Below are 17,499 nucleotides of genomic sequence, written 5' to 3'. Positions count from 1 at the left end.
TTTTTTGTACAGTTTATTAAACGCCAACTTGTTGAACCAAAATCTGTTAAAAAATTACTTTTAAACGATCGTATATTATGTAATAAGCTTTATAAATGTCACAAGCTCATTTAGGCACGAGCGGAGCGAGTGTTTAAAGGACAAGGATCTAGAGAAGTTTATAAACGTGTTACGTACTACACTTTTTCTACGACTTCAAATTCGAAACCACCAAAACCACAAATCAATTTTCAACCAACTGTTAATTTCATCAGTGGCTAACTTTAACTAAAATGATGGCGACTTTGGGATATATAAATTAACATCGCAAACATTAAAAAATTGATTTGAAAAGGACTCCAAACATAAAAAAATCTTTTTAATGTTATTTAAAAAAAAACTTTTTCCTTTATTTATTTTACTCCAAAATCTGCTCCGCTAATCTCTCCGGGGAAAAACAGTATTTTGCTAAATTTACAATAATGATTCAAAATAATGGGCCCCGTAAATGACACTACAAAGCTCTAATCGCACATAATAGCCCGTGATTTTTACTGGTTTTACTATATCATTACGAAAGAATGTGCACAAACAAATATTTATAATACAGTTAAAAAATTTGAAATTCATGAGCTATAAAATTTCAGCCAAGGGACCAAGGATTCTATGGACAGACCAATTTGCGTAAATTCGCATATTTTGTTTTAATTGGGTTATTGTAAACGTAACAATTCCCCAAACAGGATAAAAAGAGATATTTGAGCACAAAACATGCAATTAAAGTGGTCAAAACGTAATTCATTGGAAATTCAGGTGGAAAATACGAAAAAATTAAATTTACGGTCGCCCATATTAATCAGATCCAAGCTTGACTTCCCAAGAGTAAAGTTAATTGTAATGTGTGCGTTATTGATTGTTGCGAAAGTGACCAAACCTTTTTCTGCGAAGAAAATGTATTGGATAAAATTTTTGCGGTGGTTGTGCAACTCCTGAAAAACTTGACACCGCAAATTGCAATTGACGCTAGAACCGCATTTTTAGCCTAGAAAAGTGACCGAAAACCTGTTTTGACCGCATACGTTTATAAAACAATGATTTTTTAAAATTGGTTTTCAATAAAATGAGTATTACTCCGTTGACACTGAAACCGGCCGCAAAAACTGTGAAAGTGGATGATTAACGCAATGAAAAATTCTGCATCTGCTCGGAACCCATCGAATCCAATAGACCAAAAAATCGTTTCACCATTCAAGGTTAATGTTACGGTCATTTCTCAATTACTGCAAATCCCAGTCATTAGAAAAAATGATCCATTTGTGAACGCACCACTAATTTCCGACCTTGCGGTTCTTACATAATCGGGCCATTTTCAACTTGGAAAATAGAATTCCAATAAACGTCTCTGATTGACCACAAACAATAGTGAAAGGTTGATTCTTTGCAATTTTCTGCACGGAACCTTCGGCGAAAAAGCCGTGACAGAGCGACACTCTTCCGGAAAATATTCAGTGATTGATGGTGATGGCACCCAAACACCAATTTGTGGATTTGAATACAATAAAATTGTAACGAGAGTTATGTAAGATGCAAGCAGGAGTTATGTAAACGCGTTTTTCTACCTCAATATTGGCTAGTTTTTGCCGGTAATAAATCGATTTTGTTTATGGTACACTTTTATATTTATTTTGTGGTAAACGGAGCGTTCACCTCTTTTTTGTCGCATATTTAACTATTAGGAACGTTGTGTTAGCGATGGAGGATTTTGCACAGCCCTTTTTGTAAAATATGGCGTAACACTTCTTCTGAAAAACTTCTAAAATAAAAAAATGGCCGTCCCTGGAAAAAAGCCAATTTTGTCAACAACAAACGGGAAAACGGTGGAAAATTGAGCCCAAAATCTTGAATAAAAGTCTTCAACTCGTACTCTTAAGTGTATTTTTGATTGCCTACTTCCACCTTTTAAAAGTCGTCATCGCTGTTATCAATAATTTTATTATTCTTCGACGACTGCACCCTCTTCACCGCCTCCATCCCCGACAACTCCAACCCCAGCGACTCATCATCCGAATGTATCAACTCCGATTCATCCTTATCAATGAAGAGCTCATCACTTTCAGTATCCGAACTCAAGGAAGGGGTGGCGGACATTGGTGGTTGCATCCCCCCATAGGCCTTCGCCGTTTTTCCAGTCCTCGCCCTCCCTGAAACTTCAAATTCCCCAATTGTTTCTTTAGTACTACCCCCATTTACCTCCAGTGCTCGCTCTAGGTCTCTCCTGTTTATTTCCACCCCCTTGCCTAATTTCTTCTTCATCCAAAAACAGATTTTGCTCGCCTCCTTCTAGTGGAATCGTTTCAATCCTTGGTGACGCCATCTCCAGTTGTTTCTCCAACTGAGCTCTTTCAGCGTCTGAAACTAACAGTTCTAACTGGTTTAGGATCCGCGCTCTGGTGGAGTACTGAACGAAGAGTTGCTCAAGTTCTTGTTCCAAAGCTGTGAATTCCTCGAGAAAAGCAGGCCGAACTTTTTTAAGAGTCTGAAAACGCTTTTCGTAGCGATCGATTTCGACTTTCCGGCGCTCGATTTTATTATCGAGATTTGCTTCAGTGGCTTGGACGTTATCAATGAGGTGTTTGCTTTCTTCAATTTCTTCTTTAATGGCTTCGATGGCCTTTTTAATACCGGATTCGACGTCGGTGAGCTCGTATTGGCGACCCACACTGCGGTGACGAGCTGCCTAGACAAAAAGTAGAAGAATTTAAGAAGTAAATACTAAAATTTTACTCTCAAGTCCACTTCTTTGCCCAGGAGGTCGAAGAGTGTAGCGCCGGTGGAGGTAATCTCACTCGCCAATTGCCGCGACAGCTTCAATTCGTTCACCTGAAGAACAGTATGAGTGTGAAGTTGGTCACATATCTCTTACCTTATCACTGAGATCAAAATCTTTTAAATTCAGCGCTTCTTCTTCAAATCTCTCATTCTCCTTCTCATCTAATTTCAAATTCAACGCGTCATACAACAAACTTGTGATTTTCAACAACTCCTTCACGGCGTATCCATCAGCTTGATACAACCTCTTCGTGTTAAGTTTGATGTTTGCCTTCAGCGCCATAAATTGCGCCGCATTTCGTATAAGTTTAACTCGATCATCTTCAGTGTTGATATCAGAGGGGATATCGACATCAGGATCAAAACGTTTTGACAACCAGACCAAGAGATCCGCGACTAAGGTGAAGTTGGGAGAGCGAAAGCTCTCCATTGAAATTAAGGTCGGATATCCTAAGGCTCGAGTCATTTCGATGAAATCTGGAATTATTAATTAATTGGGGTGCGGGTAATTAAATTAAATTGGGACTTACTGCGAACGTCGCGGAATGACATTATTGTGGTGTTTGTATGGTCGGAGGTCGATGGTTGTCATGGTAAAAAAGTGCGCGCGGGTGGTAAACTCATGATTGGTGGAAACTATTTGAATAAATGTCAGTTCTACCAACCTTGAGTATTTAAATTTTAAGCTAACTTCACTTTGCCTCATAATTAATTACTGCAGTTCAGTTTGACAAATTTAAAATTAAGAAAACACCGGCACCCTCATTCAAATCAATATTAAAATTGTTAAAATACAAATTAGTTTTATAAACAATAATCAATTAATCTACATTGAATTGTAGATCAAAAATAAAACAATCGGTACATAATTTTCTCTTACCTGCATGTTAACACAGTAACACCAGTATCACTACCACTACCACTTCACGAAAAAAATTCAAACGAAACTCTAAAAAAGAAAACATTCCATCGCGAGGTCCATCGTCGTTCAAATCCCGTCACCAGAAGATAAAAAATCCTACCTTGTTAGATCCAACGTCGCCATCGTCTTCCTACACGAACCAACTGCAATAGAAGTTTTTTATTAGAAATTTGAAACAACAATTTTAAGCTAGCAGTTAACTTACCCTTTAGTCCTGATCCCTAAGCCGTATCGTCGCGCTCCTACCACTGCATCCCCCTATAGGAACCAGGAACCACTCACTCACTTTACTTCAAGATCAATTTTAATTTTATTTTTAAGACACTACTGAAACTGAACTGAACTATTTCGCGCACTAAAAATTTCGGCACTCGAAATCAACAAAGGTTTTTAGTGTGCCTTTTTTTTGTATAATTAGACTTGAAAGTGGCCAGAATATTCGCGAATTTTTCAGTGTTATTATCCATCTCTTTTTTTGTCAAAAAAGTGTTTGCCGGTGGTGCGGTACCGCGCAACTTGTCTGCCCTTCAATTAATTAGTAATTACATAATTGAAGGATGAAATGAATACGTAAGACCTAAGTGAATTCCAGCACTGTGGCGTGAAACGGCTATGAAAATTTCCACGGAAGATCCAAGCAAAAAAAAAATTCTAGTAACACGTCAGTCAAATGAATCTTATCCACTCGCGATTATAAAGTTGAGTTCCATATGTGCTTTCAAATAAAGTTAAATTGCAAAATTAATATTGGGCGACTAATTTTAAGAAAAACATTTACGTCTAAATCAATAATTTCCATAATTCTAAGAGCAACAGAAATTTTGTTCATCCATCATATCCACAGTCAATCGCAAATCCTAGAAAAACTTTTGTAAACATTAATAAAGTCTTATATTAATGTGCCTTAACTCGTTTAAAATCCGATTATTACTAAGCATAAGCACTCTGTATATTAAACTGATTTTTTTAATAAATTGAACACTCTCCAAAGTGTCTATAATTGATAATAGGCTAGTACTTTACCCTACAATAATTTTTCTAAAGGCAGCACTCGGTAGCACAGATCCCGAAACGACCGTCTTTATCAAAAATCGAAACACAACTGCTTCCAATATAAAGATTAATACGTAACTTCCTAAATGTTTTTAACCACCTTTTTCTTGAGCAAACAAAAAATAATCAGGTAGCGCTAGCTATAAAAATAAATTCAAATATACCTACACCGTGTCCGAGCGATTTGTTGACAAAACTGATTTTGCAACTTTTGAATTTGATATTTTAAAATTATTTTCTCAAATACGTCCGTGATTATAAAAAGTACCTACATAGTTTAAAAATCTCCAATCTGATAAGGTAGCAACACTAGCGCAAGAAAAACGATGGCAAAAAATGCACCTTTGTATTTGTCATAGCTCCCGAGATTTGTAGCATTGAAAATTCCGAAATAAATGTCGAGTAAAATAGATTAACATTCTAATTTAAAAAACTAATTAAATACCCAACTGAAAAGTAGTATGTTCCATAAGTTTCATAACTGGAGCACTAAAATTACTAAAATTTGCGCCTTTTGATCAACTATTTTGCAATTTGGCATGGTTATTTCATGCCTAAAAATTTTGATTTTTCCAAATTTTATAGTAGTAATTACCAAAATTACGAATTTTAGGAAAGGATATGTAAATTTCTGGTTTGGCATAAAAACAAACATTTCTAAAATTTGTGTCTTTAATTAATTGATTAATTAATTAATACTAGGAGACCAATTTTAAGAAAAATATTTCTGGTTAAACCGAAAACTTTCTAAATTCTGCTTGCGGCCGAAGCAAGACAATCTCGAAGAGTTAAAGAACTTTAAAAAATAAGAATTTCTAAAATTTTGCAATTTAGAAGAGTTAATACACGATTAAAAAATATTCTATATTAATAATTTCCTTAATATTAAGTGTCAGTTTCTACAAACCTTTGGGTAAACTGGCGAAAAAAAAGCGCGCGGATTGGATTGAAACAAAATAAGTGAAATATTTTAAAACTTGGAAAAGTTCGATGATTTCAAAACAAAATTATTCTTTATTCCACAAAAAATGCTCCCACAAATATCAAGTCTAATAAATATCAGTTTTAACTAAATATTTAGATTTGTATCAGCTTACACTTGACCGGAGGGGGAAGCCCAGAATGTTGCGATAAGCGAATGCGATAGTGTGAATATTGCATCCACTGCGCTTTATTCTCATATTCTGCAGTTTATGTGCGAGTAATTGCAACGTTTTTGTGCTTTTTTTACTAATCTTCGCTGGGAACGCCGTTCAAAATGGGCGAGGTACGTGATGTATTGTTTATTAGCTTGTTCTTCGGTAAATCACATAACTAATAATGAAAAGTTGAAAATATTCGAAATATTTTACTACGCAGTGCGATTAATTGAATTTATCTAGTTAGCGGACTCTGAGAACGTATGTCTTCGTATCTGTCATTCCCTAAAATTCAACAATCATGTGACGTTGTTATGTCAAGTTCCGACACACGTTCGATAAATTTACAAAGCGTTTAGTTTATCCAAAAATGAGTATTAAAACGGAATGATAAAAATAAAATAACTTATCTTTACTTATCTACTATTGTTTTAGTTTTTCCCGAAATTTATTATAACTTTATCGCAGGATTAACGTAAAATTCACTTTTACTAAAACATAAAATAATTTCAGAACAACATAATTAAAATTATTGGGGACTCGGAAGTCCAAGAGTTCCTTGGGTACGACCGCAGCAAAGGATTGGACTTTAACTTCATGCTAAAAAGTGGCTGGACTCTTCTGACCACAGCTGTTCGAACGTCAGATCTTGCCAACATCACGTCAATCATCCAAAATGGAGCTAAAATAGATCAACGTGAAGAAGGAGGCGCTACACCTCTTCTTCTTGCAGTTTATTTGAACCGACTTCAGGTGGTAAAGCATCTGGTGGGGTATGGAGCTTCTATCCACCAAAGAGACTCATATAACACCCCTTTAAGCCTTGCTACTCGGAAAGAGCACGTTGATATTGTAAAGTTTCTTGTTGATAAGGGCGCAAAAATCACCGATGTTGATGCTGAAGGGAAATCTCCATTATTTTGGGCTATTGAAACCGGGAAATTAAAGATTTTACAAGCATTGATTAGTCGTGGGATTCCGAAAGACAGTAAGAGCGCTTCTGGTGATTCACCGCTCATTGTAGCTATCAAAAGTGGAGCGTCCAAAGAGATCATTCAGTGTCTACTTAAGAACGGAGCTTCTATGAATGATTCAACTCTTCTATGGTTGGCAAAGAAAGGTGCTGTTGATATTATGCGAGTTTTGATAGAAAATGGCGCTGATGCTAATGTTGTTGGTGATGACGGAAACACTCCTTTAGCCACAGCCGTCCGATACAATAAAATCGCAGTGGTGAAGTACCTCGCCGCTTTGGGAGTCAACATTTGTAAAGTTGGTAAGAAAGGGAAGTCACCTCTCCAATGGGCGGTGTTAAACCAAGACATGTTAATGGTGGAGTATCTTCTCGACCACGGCGCTGCTTACATCGCCAACAGCGTGTTTCTAACAGCTATCGAAACGAAGAATTTGCAAATAGTGCAATTGTTGTTGGAAAGAGGAGCTGACCGAAAGAGATTGACGACACAGACTCCTCTGGCGAAGGCTTTGGAAGTTGCAAGTCTTGAAATCGCCACGTATCTTCTTGACAATGGTGCAAGTTTTGCCAACGATCTTAATAACAACGAGACGGCGCATTTGGTCACCTTTATAGAACAGAAGAATCACGAACTGGTTAAACTCCTCGGGGACAAAGGAGCTAAATTGGAAAAAACCGGCGGCTGTGGCAACACTCCATTGACGAAAGCCATTCGCATGGAAGATTTTGAGATGGTTAGATACATCGTTGCACAACAAGCTAATGTTAACCAACCCAATAGATTCAATTTGACTCCATTGGCAGTGGCAGCGGAAATGAAAGATTTTCGTACTTTCCAGTTTCTGGTAGAAACAGGAGCAAACTTGGATCATGATCCTAAGAAAAACGATCCGCAGATTTTACACTATTATGATATCGCAGTTGAAGAAATTCGACATAAACTTGAAATTCAACGAGGTAAGTAATTTTAAGGGTGTAAAAAGGTTCTAAACGCGTTTTACAGAGCTTTCTTCAAACCAAGAAGATGCGGAAGACAAGAAGATTGAACCGGTTGAAGAAGTGGAGGACACAAGTGTTGAAACGCTGGAAAAACTGAGTCTATCGTTAGTTGAAACCAGATATGAAACGGTTTCAGAGTATTTTCAGTCAGCATTTTTGTGGCAATTTTCTTTTTCTTTTGTGGTGTTAATGGTAGCGTTTTGGTTTATGGAAATGTTGTCAAAGGTCGTTCACGCGTTTTTGGGTTAGAATTGCCATAATTTTTGTTTTATAAAAAGAATTACTTTTATTTTCTGTTCGTTTTTATATCTTTAATTAAAGCCTTAAAAAGATGCACGTGTTTTTATTTTGAATGTGTCAGACTCCTTTTTAGTATAGGCTCCCAAAAATAGCTATTTTACGGACTGATTTAAGTCCCTGAAATGAGCCTTTTTCGGACTCGATAACAAAATGTGCTATAACATAATAAATAAATAATAAATAATATAGCCATTTTGGTCAATACAACAATTAATAGTAATTTAGATCATAAGGCCGGAAAATCTTTTGAAAGTCTAAGTGAAATTGCTAAATCACGAATAAAAGCATTTTTAGACGTGTGATTCATTGTTTTTTAGGTAAAAATTAACATTTTAAAAAATATTGGAGTATTTTTTTTGATATAGTGATATTTACTCTTCAAGGTTGCTCGCCTAATAACTATGTTGGAAATAAAACATTTGAGTATTAATTGCTTTTCAATTGCAATGTTTTTAGTATTTCTTTATTTCATTTCAGAACATCTAAAACGAATTATTTATTTTATTAAAATTGCAAATAATAGAATAATCTGCACTTTGCTGCGACAATTAAATCTTCAGAGAAATTATTGTTTTTACATTGCGAGTGGCAGCTCTTACAAATTTTGGCGTTTGTTTCAATGGCTTCTTTTTTACTGTTGATGTAAGTAAATTAAATTGCTTATAGTTTTTATGCCTCAAATGAATTTAATTTGAATTTTTTAAATTTATACATACTTTGTTGTCAGAACTGACAGTGGCGTAATACCAATTGTTAAATAAAAAAATAACTAGTTTTATTTTGAAGCTCTAGGCCGCCAAATGCCGTTTTTCGGCCTATTTACATGCCTCCAAACATATTAAAAAAAGACGGCGGCGTAAAAAGTCAAATTTTGTGTTTATATTAAACAATTTGATGGTTACTGTGGTAACTAAAATTCGAAGCGCACTATATTCGAAAAACAATCAATCATTAATTTTTTTAATACTTTATTAAACCAAAATTTAAATACACAAACAATAAATACATTAAAATACGAATAAATAAAAAATACAATAAACATATCACCCATACTGGCAGTATTTTAGCCGGTCTGAAACAAAAATTTTCCTCTTAAAATCGTCTCGTCATCGTCAGTCATGTCACTGTCGCGTTCTGTTCAGGTACCATCGTCAAGTTAGTAAGAAAGCTTCCATTGAAAGGTCTGGGCAACTCGTTGGTGCACGACACATCCCCATTAAAATCTGGTATTTCGACCAAATCCATGACCTCTTCCGTGGCGTTGTAAACCAACCATTTCGTTTCTTCAGGCACCACATCGATATCAACGAATCTAACTTTTTCTTGGTCGTCACCACCCAACTCCAGATCTCCTTCTCTTTGCGAGACGTGCAACTGGACGGTTGCCCCGCTCGGATCTAAATACTCTTGTCCTTTCACACTGGAGATTTTAACGAATTTCGTCGGTTTGTTCTTTCTGGTAAATTGGAATGTGTCGTGGACATTGTCTGTTGATAATTTTTCCATGTGTCCCGAAGAGTACACTTTCAGGGGTCGTGGCATGTCGTTTTGCGCTTGACCAAAATTCGCAGTATTTGAAGAGTAAACGTCGCTGTAGATTTTGTCGTAGTCATCGTCTCTGTCTAGCTCATGTCTGTTGTACACGTAATCGTTCGGTCGGTAAATGTAAGGTCTCTTTGTAGAATATTGTAGGTCCTGGTACCTACTTCCGTAGAAGTTCTCCGGAGGTCGTACCACGTAAGTCGGTCTATAAACTGAAAAGTCGTCGCTGTAAACGTTAGGTTTAGTAGTCGAGTCAATGTACGGTCTAGTCGTGTCAGGTCTTTTAGTACGTCTTTTGGGAGTCGGAGGATAATACTGGATTTTAATGTTAACTTCAAACGGTTTGGGAGTGGGAGGAATAGGAGTGGTTTCAGAAACCACCCCAAAAAGGTACGTCACGTCTGGAGAAGTCGTCCGTCTGTCGTTGTAACTGTCAAAAGTCGGTCTTTGGGGGATGTCAATAGGGACATAACTATTTGTATTGTAACTCTGCTTGACTTTCACGGTGTGGGTCGAAATTTCATTCACTTGGATCTTCAACGGCGCCGATGTCGCCGTCTTCTTTATCGGTTTCCTCGTCGTCGTGCTCGTCCTTTTCACTTTTCGTTTCTTCTTCCTTTCTCGTCCGCTCCTCTCAGTCTCGTCATCAACAGGAATTTCATTCAACTTGTCTTCAACCCACGGCGACAAATCGAAGTTGTTGACGATGTGGCTTCCGCACGAAACTCTCGCGTTTCTTTTCCCATCAGCTGCCAAGAACACGAAAGGTTGAATCGTCTCAATCTCCGTCAATGTCTGACAAAGAACATTAGCAAACGTCACATGCCGAACCTGCTGGAGCTGTGCCGGCGTGAAACTCGACTCAAACCCTCCGTTTTCGTACCAAAATCGATCACCTCTTCGCAGATTCAAGAACTGTTGAGCTATGATGCAGGCGAAAGTAGGGCCGACGATGCCCCCACGAACAGGCTTCTCCGCGAGTCCTCCTGAGAACAAATCTACGTCGTCGACGTGCTCGTAGAGACTCTGGAAGCGGCGGACGGTGTCGGGACTCATAAGTTTCTCCAAGTCACGCCATGTTTTAATGGGGCTAAGACCGCAAGGTTGTCTCCAGGACGTGTAACTAGGGATACCGTGGTCACGACCTCTTTGTATATTAATGGCGGTGAGGTCCATCCCAAAAGGAAACCCTCTGGATTGGAACAAATGGTTAGTGAGTTCGTCACACACAAATTCGTCGCGGCGTTGGGCTGGTTGGTTCGCAAACCCGATGAGGAGGCGGTCCACGGAGCCAAAGCTCCAGATGTTTTCAATGTTCTGTTGTTCTTCGTGGAGCGACACGTCTGGAGGAAGAAGTGGTACTACGGATTGAGTGAGGTTGCGGGTACTTACTGTTAAAAAGCGGCCGGTGTTGAATGTCGAACCGCACGAAAGAGTTCTGGACCAAGCTGTGCCCAAATCGAAACGCTGCCGTGGCGAAGGAGTTGGCAATCGCCGGATTTACTCTCTTGTCGAACCCGTTGTAGTAACCTTTCCTCTCTAGTGTTAAACCGAAGAGGTCCATCACTTCTTGGCCTAGGACGATGGGTAAAAACTCCCGATAAGTAATGTGTTGCATCAACGCGATAACGATCCTCCTCGTCTCTTGGTAGACTTTCTCATCACTCCAATGTCTGTTGAATTGACTCAAAATCGTAGCGATTTTGTTGTGGTACCGCACCCATATAGTATGCAAAGCCGTCAGTCCAGGTTGCTCGCTCAACCTCCCGTCACCTCCTTGGAGGCAGTCGCTGGTTATAGCCCCCGAGCGACACAGTTCTCCACCTGGGGGATCCGGTGGTTGAAGAGGCTCCCGCCCCTGTGGTCTCCCGTAATGAATCTTCCCGCTCCTAAAAGTTCTCATAGAGTCCGAAGTCTCCACGTCGCTTCCATAAACAGTGGAGGCATCCAAGAACGAAGTTGCTTGGTTGATTTGTTCTCGGTACCCCAAATCACAGTCAATTCTCGTCGAAGGAGCGCTCCGGATAAACTCAATGCAGCGGATACCCAAAGGCCCCAAAAACCAATCATCTGGAGGAACTTCAATAGGGAGACAACTTGGATGCTGAAACCAACAACATCACCGTGGTGATCTTCACCATCTGGGCGTGGGGGACTTACTGTGAGCTCTGGTGGTAGGAAACTAACACCGCCTCGGTGGCAACACCTGGGGACCGATCCATTGAAGCTTCTGGACTTCACGGTGGAGAGGAGGTCGTGGTCGATGAGTTGGCCCCATTGCATGAACATCAAATTTACGGTTGGAGTTTCAGAGTCTCTGTCGCGGTGGACTCGAATGCTGATTTCCCGAGCAGATGGCAAAGGCATGTGGAAGACAGAGCGGCGGACGGATTGGATTCCTTCAGACAACGCGAGAATTAAAATTGTTTTTTTGTCGCACTTTTTAACATACCATCGTCGTACGCTGGGGGTAGGAATCGCTGCATGGGTAAGAGCGCCGACCCCCTCCAGGGCTTGTTAAAGTTGTTGCACGTTCCGTCGGCCGTCCTGTAGCGTCGCGACGCCGCCGGACACCTCGGCGCCCCTCGTAAAGGACAATCATCCTCCGGGAGCCGCGTGTCAAACGTATTCGCCTGTCTGCTCACATTTTCAGGATAACTGAAAAGTTAACTTTCAGTTTCTGTTCCACTAACCTCCATCACTTGTTGAAGACTGGTCGCGATTTCGGAAATTTCTATAAAAAAGTGTTCGAATCCCCACCCAGATAGAAATCGTTCCCACCAGTAGCAAGGAAGCGCCGGACAGGAAGAGGGAAGACGCTTTCTCGGATTTCTTTACAAGGAAAATTGTTGTGGTTAAACAATACCTCAACTGGGACGGATTTACATAACCACCGATGGTCGACATGACAATTTGGGTTATTCGAAAAACTGTGTGAATAAATTAAAATCGGACTTTCTTTACGGGAAAATAGTCAGTAATCACAATGACACAGTCATTCGATCGGAACATTTCCACTCTAAAAACTTACGACTCTGCAATTTTCTTCGCTGCTTCGACAGAGGCGTATCCGAAATTCGATAGTTCAATGGCTTTTTTAATGGGGGCCCCGAAGTGAGCCACGTGATTTGCCGGCTCGTTAGCATCCAAATACAGACCTGTAAGGAAATTTATCAATTTTAATAAAGCACAGTGAAAGTGGCCCACTTTGCACCTCCAAATCAGAGAACTAGAAGTTTGGGTCAGGTTTAGAGGAAAGTGGCCCCAATGCCGCGAAATGTGGGTAGATATTGTTCTAAATTTATTTAAATGAAGCAAGGAAAGTGCAGGCCCACCACGGGATTCATTTAGACATAGAAGAACTCTTCTTCAAGAAACTTTCTAATTACTGTATTTAATTTAATTAATATTTTTATGTTTGTTTGTTCGAGTGAAATTGCAGAATAACTTTGTCCAATAGAGAGTGAAGAGGGCAGTACACTTGTTATGTAAATTTTAGCATTTAATGATAACTCAAGAGTGAAATGAGCTAAAGTACACTCTAAAACGCAAGTTTTTATATAATTGTGGTGGCGGAAAATTGCTGATAATTAAGTGCGTTAAGCGGTTACGGGCTTTCACGTTTGACAGTGATGGAATAGATGATTGTCGCGACAAGAAATGGGAAAAAATGATGAATATCGGTGGTGTTTTCAATGAAATTTCTCACGATTTTATTTTCTACATGCGCGGATTTTTTGTACTTATAGTTTGAAGACTCTTTTACTTTCACCAGTATTTGAATTCATTATTTTATTATAATGGGATAAAATGGAAAATTGTAAATAGAAAGTCTAACAAATCTGATTTATGATTAAAAAATGAATTTCGGTTCATTCAATTTAAAATGGTCATGATGATGTTTATGGGCTTATTGCAGTGTCTACATAAATCAGCTCTCTAATTTGAATCAAATATGGTTTTTGCCCAAGGCAATTACGTCGCTCATCCGGCCCAGAACTGTGGCTATTGCTCAGAGTGTGGGAACCGCATTTTGCAATAAAATCGCTAATTATCCTCCACTTACCCATTTTGTACCACAGCGGCTCCTTCACGTCCAGCAACTCCCGCATGGCTTTGATCCCGAAATCCACCGCGTCGTCCAACTCCCTCTTCTCCACTCGATACTTCCCGCTTTCATTTCCCTTTTCAGCCTCCAAATAGTCACTTTCTTCGTTTTCAAATTTGGTCAAGTTATGTAGGTCAGTTTCGTCAGTCGATTGGTCATTGTTCGCGTACGTCAGTGTCGTCGTCAGTAGTAGCATCGTCCATTTCGTAATTCTGCAAGCGGAAAAGGAGCGATTAACTCGACAAGTAAAATCAATTAAGAAAATGGAGCGAAAATCGCACTACGTCACTGAATTTTCCTGTTACGAACCTCATTTCTGCACATGAGATGTCAGGTGTTTGTTGTAATGTTAAAAACTGAACGGAGAACCGAGAATCTCGAGGTGGATTAAAGGATACAGTTATAATTGTTAATTTGTATACCTCGAGGTCGTTTTGGTCTTTTTTTGCAAAGCTGCTTTTCGGACTTGTCACGAATGATAGAAGTGTCTTTGTTGGGATGTGACCAACATGGATGGGACTGGTTTTCGGGGGACAGATGGTCGACGAAAAGGTGCATAATTTCAGGGAAATTAAACAGGTGGCAGAAACGCTTTTAGTTCTACAATTTGAGCTGTTTTCAAATTGACCTCAATTGTGAAGTTTTCAAAGGTGTATCTCCTAACGGGCCAAATTCAAGTCGAGTTGGTCCATTGCAAATCGAAGTTGCGTCATAGCAGCACCAATTAGCAACTAGTTTGACGCCCGGAAGCTTTTAATTAAACTTTTAAAATGATCACATTTTAGCCACTTATTAGAAATACAGTAGAGCCTCGATTATCCAGGCGCGAATTACCCGTGCAAAGAAGAAAATGTGTAAAAAAATTAATACCATCTAAGATGAGATTGTTTAGTAAATAAAAACCAACAAATTGATTAACTTTTTAAATAAATAATTAGCTGTACATTTCAGTTATCCGGGCGACGCTCATTTTAGACAGATTATCCGTTTCATTAGCAATTCCTACAATTCCCAATTACACGGAAATGAATAAATCAGAAAGCACAAAATTTCCGTAACACTCCGACAAAAAGCCAATCAATTATCTCGTCTTGTCGTGTAATTATCCAAAAAAGATTCAACGGTTTATTAATGGCTTAATTGAAAAAATCCTTCTTTAAAAGCATGATACTCACGTTTGAGTTCGTTGAATTTTACAGAGTTGATACCTGTCAGTTGATATCATAATTTACAATCATAAATCATCATTCTTAGTGTAAATTGTGCTGCATACGTTGCAAAAAGAAGGAAGTGGAAACCTTATTGGTGGCGGAAACTAGAAACGTAGAAGGCTTTATTAGAAAATGTGTTGTTTTAATTCTATATACAGAGTGAAAGTTGGAAACTGTTTATTTTAGGAAAGATAATCCAAGATTTCCTTAAAAAACGAACAAAAACCCATGGGAGTATGAATTAATTAGCAGCCTGGTTTATATCCGCTATCAATCTGGGGTCATCATCAGGTGTAGAATTCTCACTCTTTTTACATTAACACCAAGAATTTTACCATTCCTTCGTTAAAGGTTAATGGATAATTTACAAAGTGAAGGTGAAAAATAAACTGCACAGATCTCCAAGAATATCGATTATGTGGATTTAAATCTGAAAGTGTTTCGTGATTGATAAAATCCCAAGAACAATCTTCGTGCTGCGAAAGTCATCCCGCATCATCATTAGAATTGCATTTAGAAAGTTCAAGAATAACATTTTTACAAGGGTGTTGTTATAAGGTCAGTTTCACAAAATCAAGGTTAATCTCTTCAGTGGACAAGTGCAAAAGAAAGTTGTTTGACCCATTGATAAAAGAGAAAGCAAAATGGGTAATGACGTACCAAAACAATTAGAAATCAACACGCTGGGGCGATAACAAATCAATAATAAAAGGAGGATGTTGAAGAGTTTCACTTTTATCTCGACGAAATTGGAGAATTTTCAACAATTTCAACAGCTCTAATTTTTAAGACAAAAAAAGTGGAATTTGGTCTCACTACTCTGAAATGGAGTAGAAAACAAAATAATCATCGCGTTGTCTTTTTTTGTGCGCATTTTCTTTTGGTTTTTCCGCGCCCTTCCCTTTAAAAACAAGCAACTTTTGAATGCTAAACCGCCTCCACCCTAAAACCTCAATCTCGTTTACAGAACGCGACTTATTACCCCTAAAAAAATAAACCAGTAAACGTCCAACTCACATTAAATTCGTTTATTCTCCTTCGCCGCCTTCTCCTCCTGTTTCAATCTGCTAATAGCGTGCACCGACCCAAAGAGGACTTTGGCAGTAACTTGTATGTTGCGTTGTTTGCTGCCTTGAGGATGACTCCTTTCTGCTATTCCTGCTGTTATTGGAGCAGGATAAGTGTTATTGTTGGCGTCTCTCAGAGTACAAGACTTACAATTTTCAGGCATCTTCATTTGAGTTTAATGGCTCGTCTGAAAATTAGATTAGGGTAAGTTTTGATAAGAAACTACTTTTTGCGTATTTGTAAAGTTCAAGCGCTGAATGTTATAAAAAAATTAGTACCAATTGTGTGGTACCGTTACAAATTTCTATTATTTAGAATAACCCAGAAAAAATGAACTACAAAATCAATTACTAAAACAAAAAAAAAGTAACGGTGCCGACCGTAAATCAGCTGCACGAAATCGAGTCCAACTTCTTACTCAAAGTACCACTGTATCCATTATTAGGACAACAGAACCCGAGCGAATTTACATAATATATTCATTGCACGCGACATGCGATTATGAGGTATTAAAAGAAGAAACTCTAAATGGTACTCACGTTATCAGTACTGATTATAAACGAACGAACACAGCAAACTTCATCTCCAAAGCAACACGACGAAATGTGTAACAGGGACAGGATAGCAAGTATTGGAGAATGAGGTGGGTACTACCGACACACTGACTGAATGAACTGGTACCGCTCTGTACGTACGTCTAGTCTGCGATATTTCGTATACGTTCAATCCATTCTTCGGTTTTGTCTGCACTCTCTATTTTCTGGACAGAGGTGAAAGGTTCAGGCGCAAGGTGCGTCCAGTGTGGTACCATCTGCTGCCTCACGAAACAAAAAATTGCTGTGAAGGTTAAGGGTAGTACCACTTTTTGCCAGTTTTAATTGCACCGAGCACCAGGTGCAATGTATCGTAAAAAACTGCGGGTACTGCCTAGAACTGGTATTTAGAGACAGCTTTGCCCCCAATAAAATGTAAATTATTGCTAAATTATTAATAAGTGCAGCTGTTAGGAAGAAGCACTGTTCCCGTAATTTGTCCAGAGACAAAAACTGACCTTTGACTTAGTAGTGCATGTCACACCTGCGACCGCAACCTGAGTCCAACCTACTGACCCACTTCCACAAATGCACAAATCTGCATGCAAATGAAAGTACCAAATTAAAATGAACGCAAAAATGTAAAAATTGTAAGAATTCCCCTTAGAATGTCCAGTGCTAGGAATTGAGCGTTTCTTCGCGGATCGGAATCAAGTGGGTCATGGGGTTAGCTGGTGTTGGGTCAGTTGGTACTCCCACCATATATCGATGGTACCGTCAAGTCAACACGAATGTAAATAATGGGTTCGAGTTCGGCTTCTGGTAAAGAGGATGACCATC

General features: G+C 38.8%; 3 protein-coding genes across 4 annotated transcripts; 1 reads left to right on the top strand and 2 right to left on the bottom strand.

The window, feature by feature from the left end:
* Nucleotides 1-1,920: 1,920 nt before the first annotated feature.
* Nucleotides 1,921-3,394, bottom strand: Cluap1 (clusterin associated protein 1). The gene is made up of 5 exons (XM_088041269.1): nucleotides 3,339-3,394; nucleotides 2,903-3,285; nucleotides 2,764-2,859; nucleotides 2,230-2,716; nucleotides 1,921-2,180 (listed from the first exon to the last, which is right to left on the bottom strand). Exons 1-5 carry the CDS (start codon nucleotides 3,358-3,360, stop codon nucleotides 1,939-1,941), a joined length of 1,230 nt encoding a protein of 409 aa, XP_087897395.1. The 5' UTR covers nucleotides 3,361-3,394; the 3' UTR covers nucleotides 1,921-1,938.
* A 2,528-nt stretch (nucleotides 3,395-5,922) lies between these two features.
* On the top strand, nucleotides 5,923-8,147 carry LOC148171253 (uncharacterized). The gene is made up of 3 exons (XM_088041224.1): nucleotides 5,923-6,050; nucleotides 6,436-7,855; nucleotides 7,902-8,147. Exons 1-3 carry the CDS (start codon nucleotides 6,042-6,044, stop codon nucleotides 8,144-8,146), a joined length of 1,674 nt encoding a protein of 557 aa, XP_087897350.1. The 5' UTR covers nucleotides 5,923-6,041; the 3' UTR covers nucleotide 8,147.
* A 1,018-nt stretch (nucleotides 8,148-9,165) lies between these two features.
* LOC148171252 (immunomodulatory peroxidase-like) lies at nucleotides 9,166-16,878 on the bottom strand. Of its 2 annotated transcripts, XM_088041577.1 has the most exons (9): nucleotides 16,666-16,878; nucleotides 16,277-16,313; nucleotides 16,076-16,219; nucleotides 13,806-14,059; nucleotides 12,771-12,897; nucleotides 12,192-12,397; nucleotides 11,900-12,138; nucleotides 11,132-11,843; nucleotides 9,166-11,082 (listed from the first exon to the last, which is right to left on the bottom strand). In XM_088041577.1, exons 4-9 carry the CDS (start codon nucleotides 14,041-14,043, stop codon nucleotides 9,314-9,316), a joined length of 3,291 nt encoding a protein of 1,096 aa, XP_087897703.1. In that variant the 5' UTR covers nucleotides 14,044-14,059; nucleotides 16,076-16,219; nucleotides 16,277-16,313; nucleotides 16,666-16,878; the 3' UTR covers nucleotides 9,166-9,313. The 2 variants fall into 2 exon arrangements, with proteins under 2 accessions (XP_087897703.1, XP_087897701.1); XM_088041575.1 differs by lacking the exons at nucleotides 16,076-16,219; nucleotides 16,277-16,313; nucleotides 16,666-16,878 and adding an exon at nucleotides 14,157-14,331.
* Between the last annotated feature and the right edge of the window lie 621 nt (nucleotides 16,879-17,499).

The sequence above is a fragment of the Gnatocerus cornutus genome, chromosome 7 (assembly GCF_029298725.1).
Source record: "Gnatocerus cornutus isolate USDA-ARS CGAHR chromosome 7, icGnaCorn1.1, whole genome shotgun sequence".
Classification (NCBI taxonomy): domain Eukaryota; kingdom Metazoa; phylum Arthropoda; class Insecta; order Coleoptera; family Tenebrionidae; genus Gnatocerus; species Gnatocerus cornutus.
This window is presented reverse-complemented; position numbering and strand designations above follow the sequence as displayed.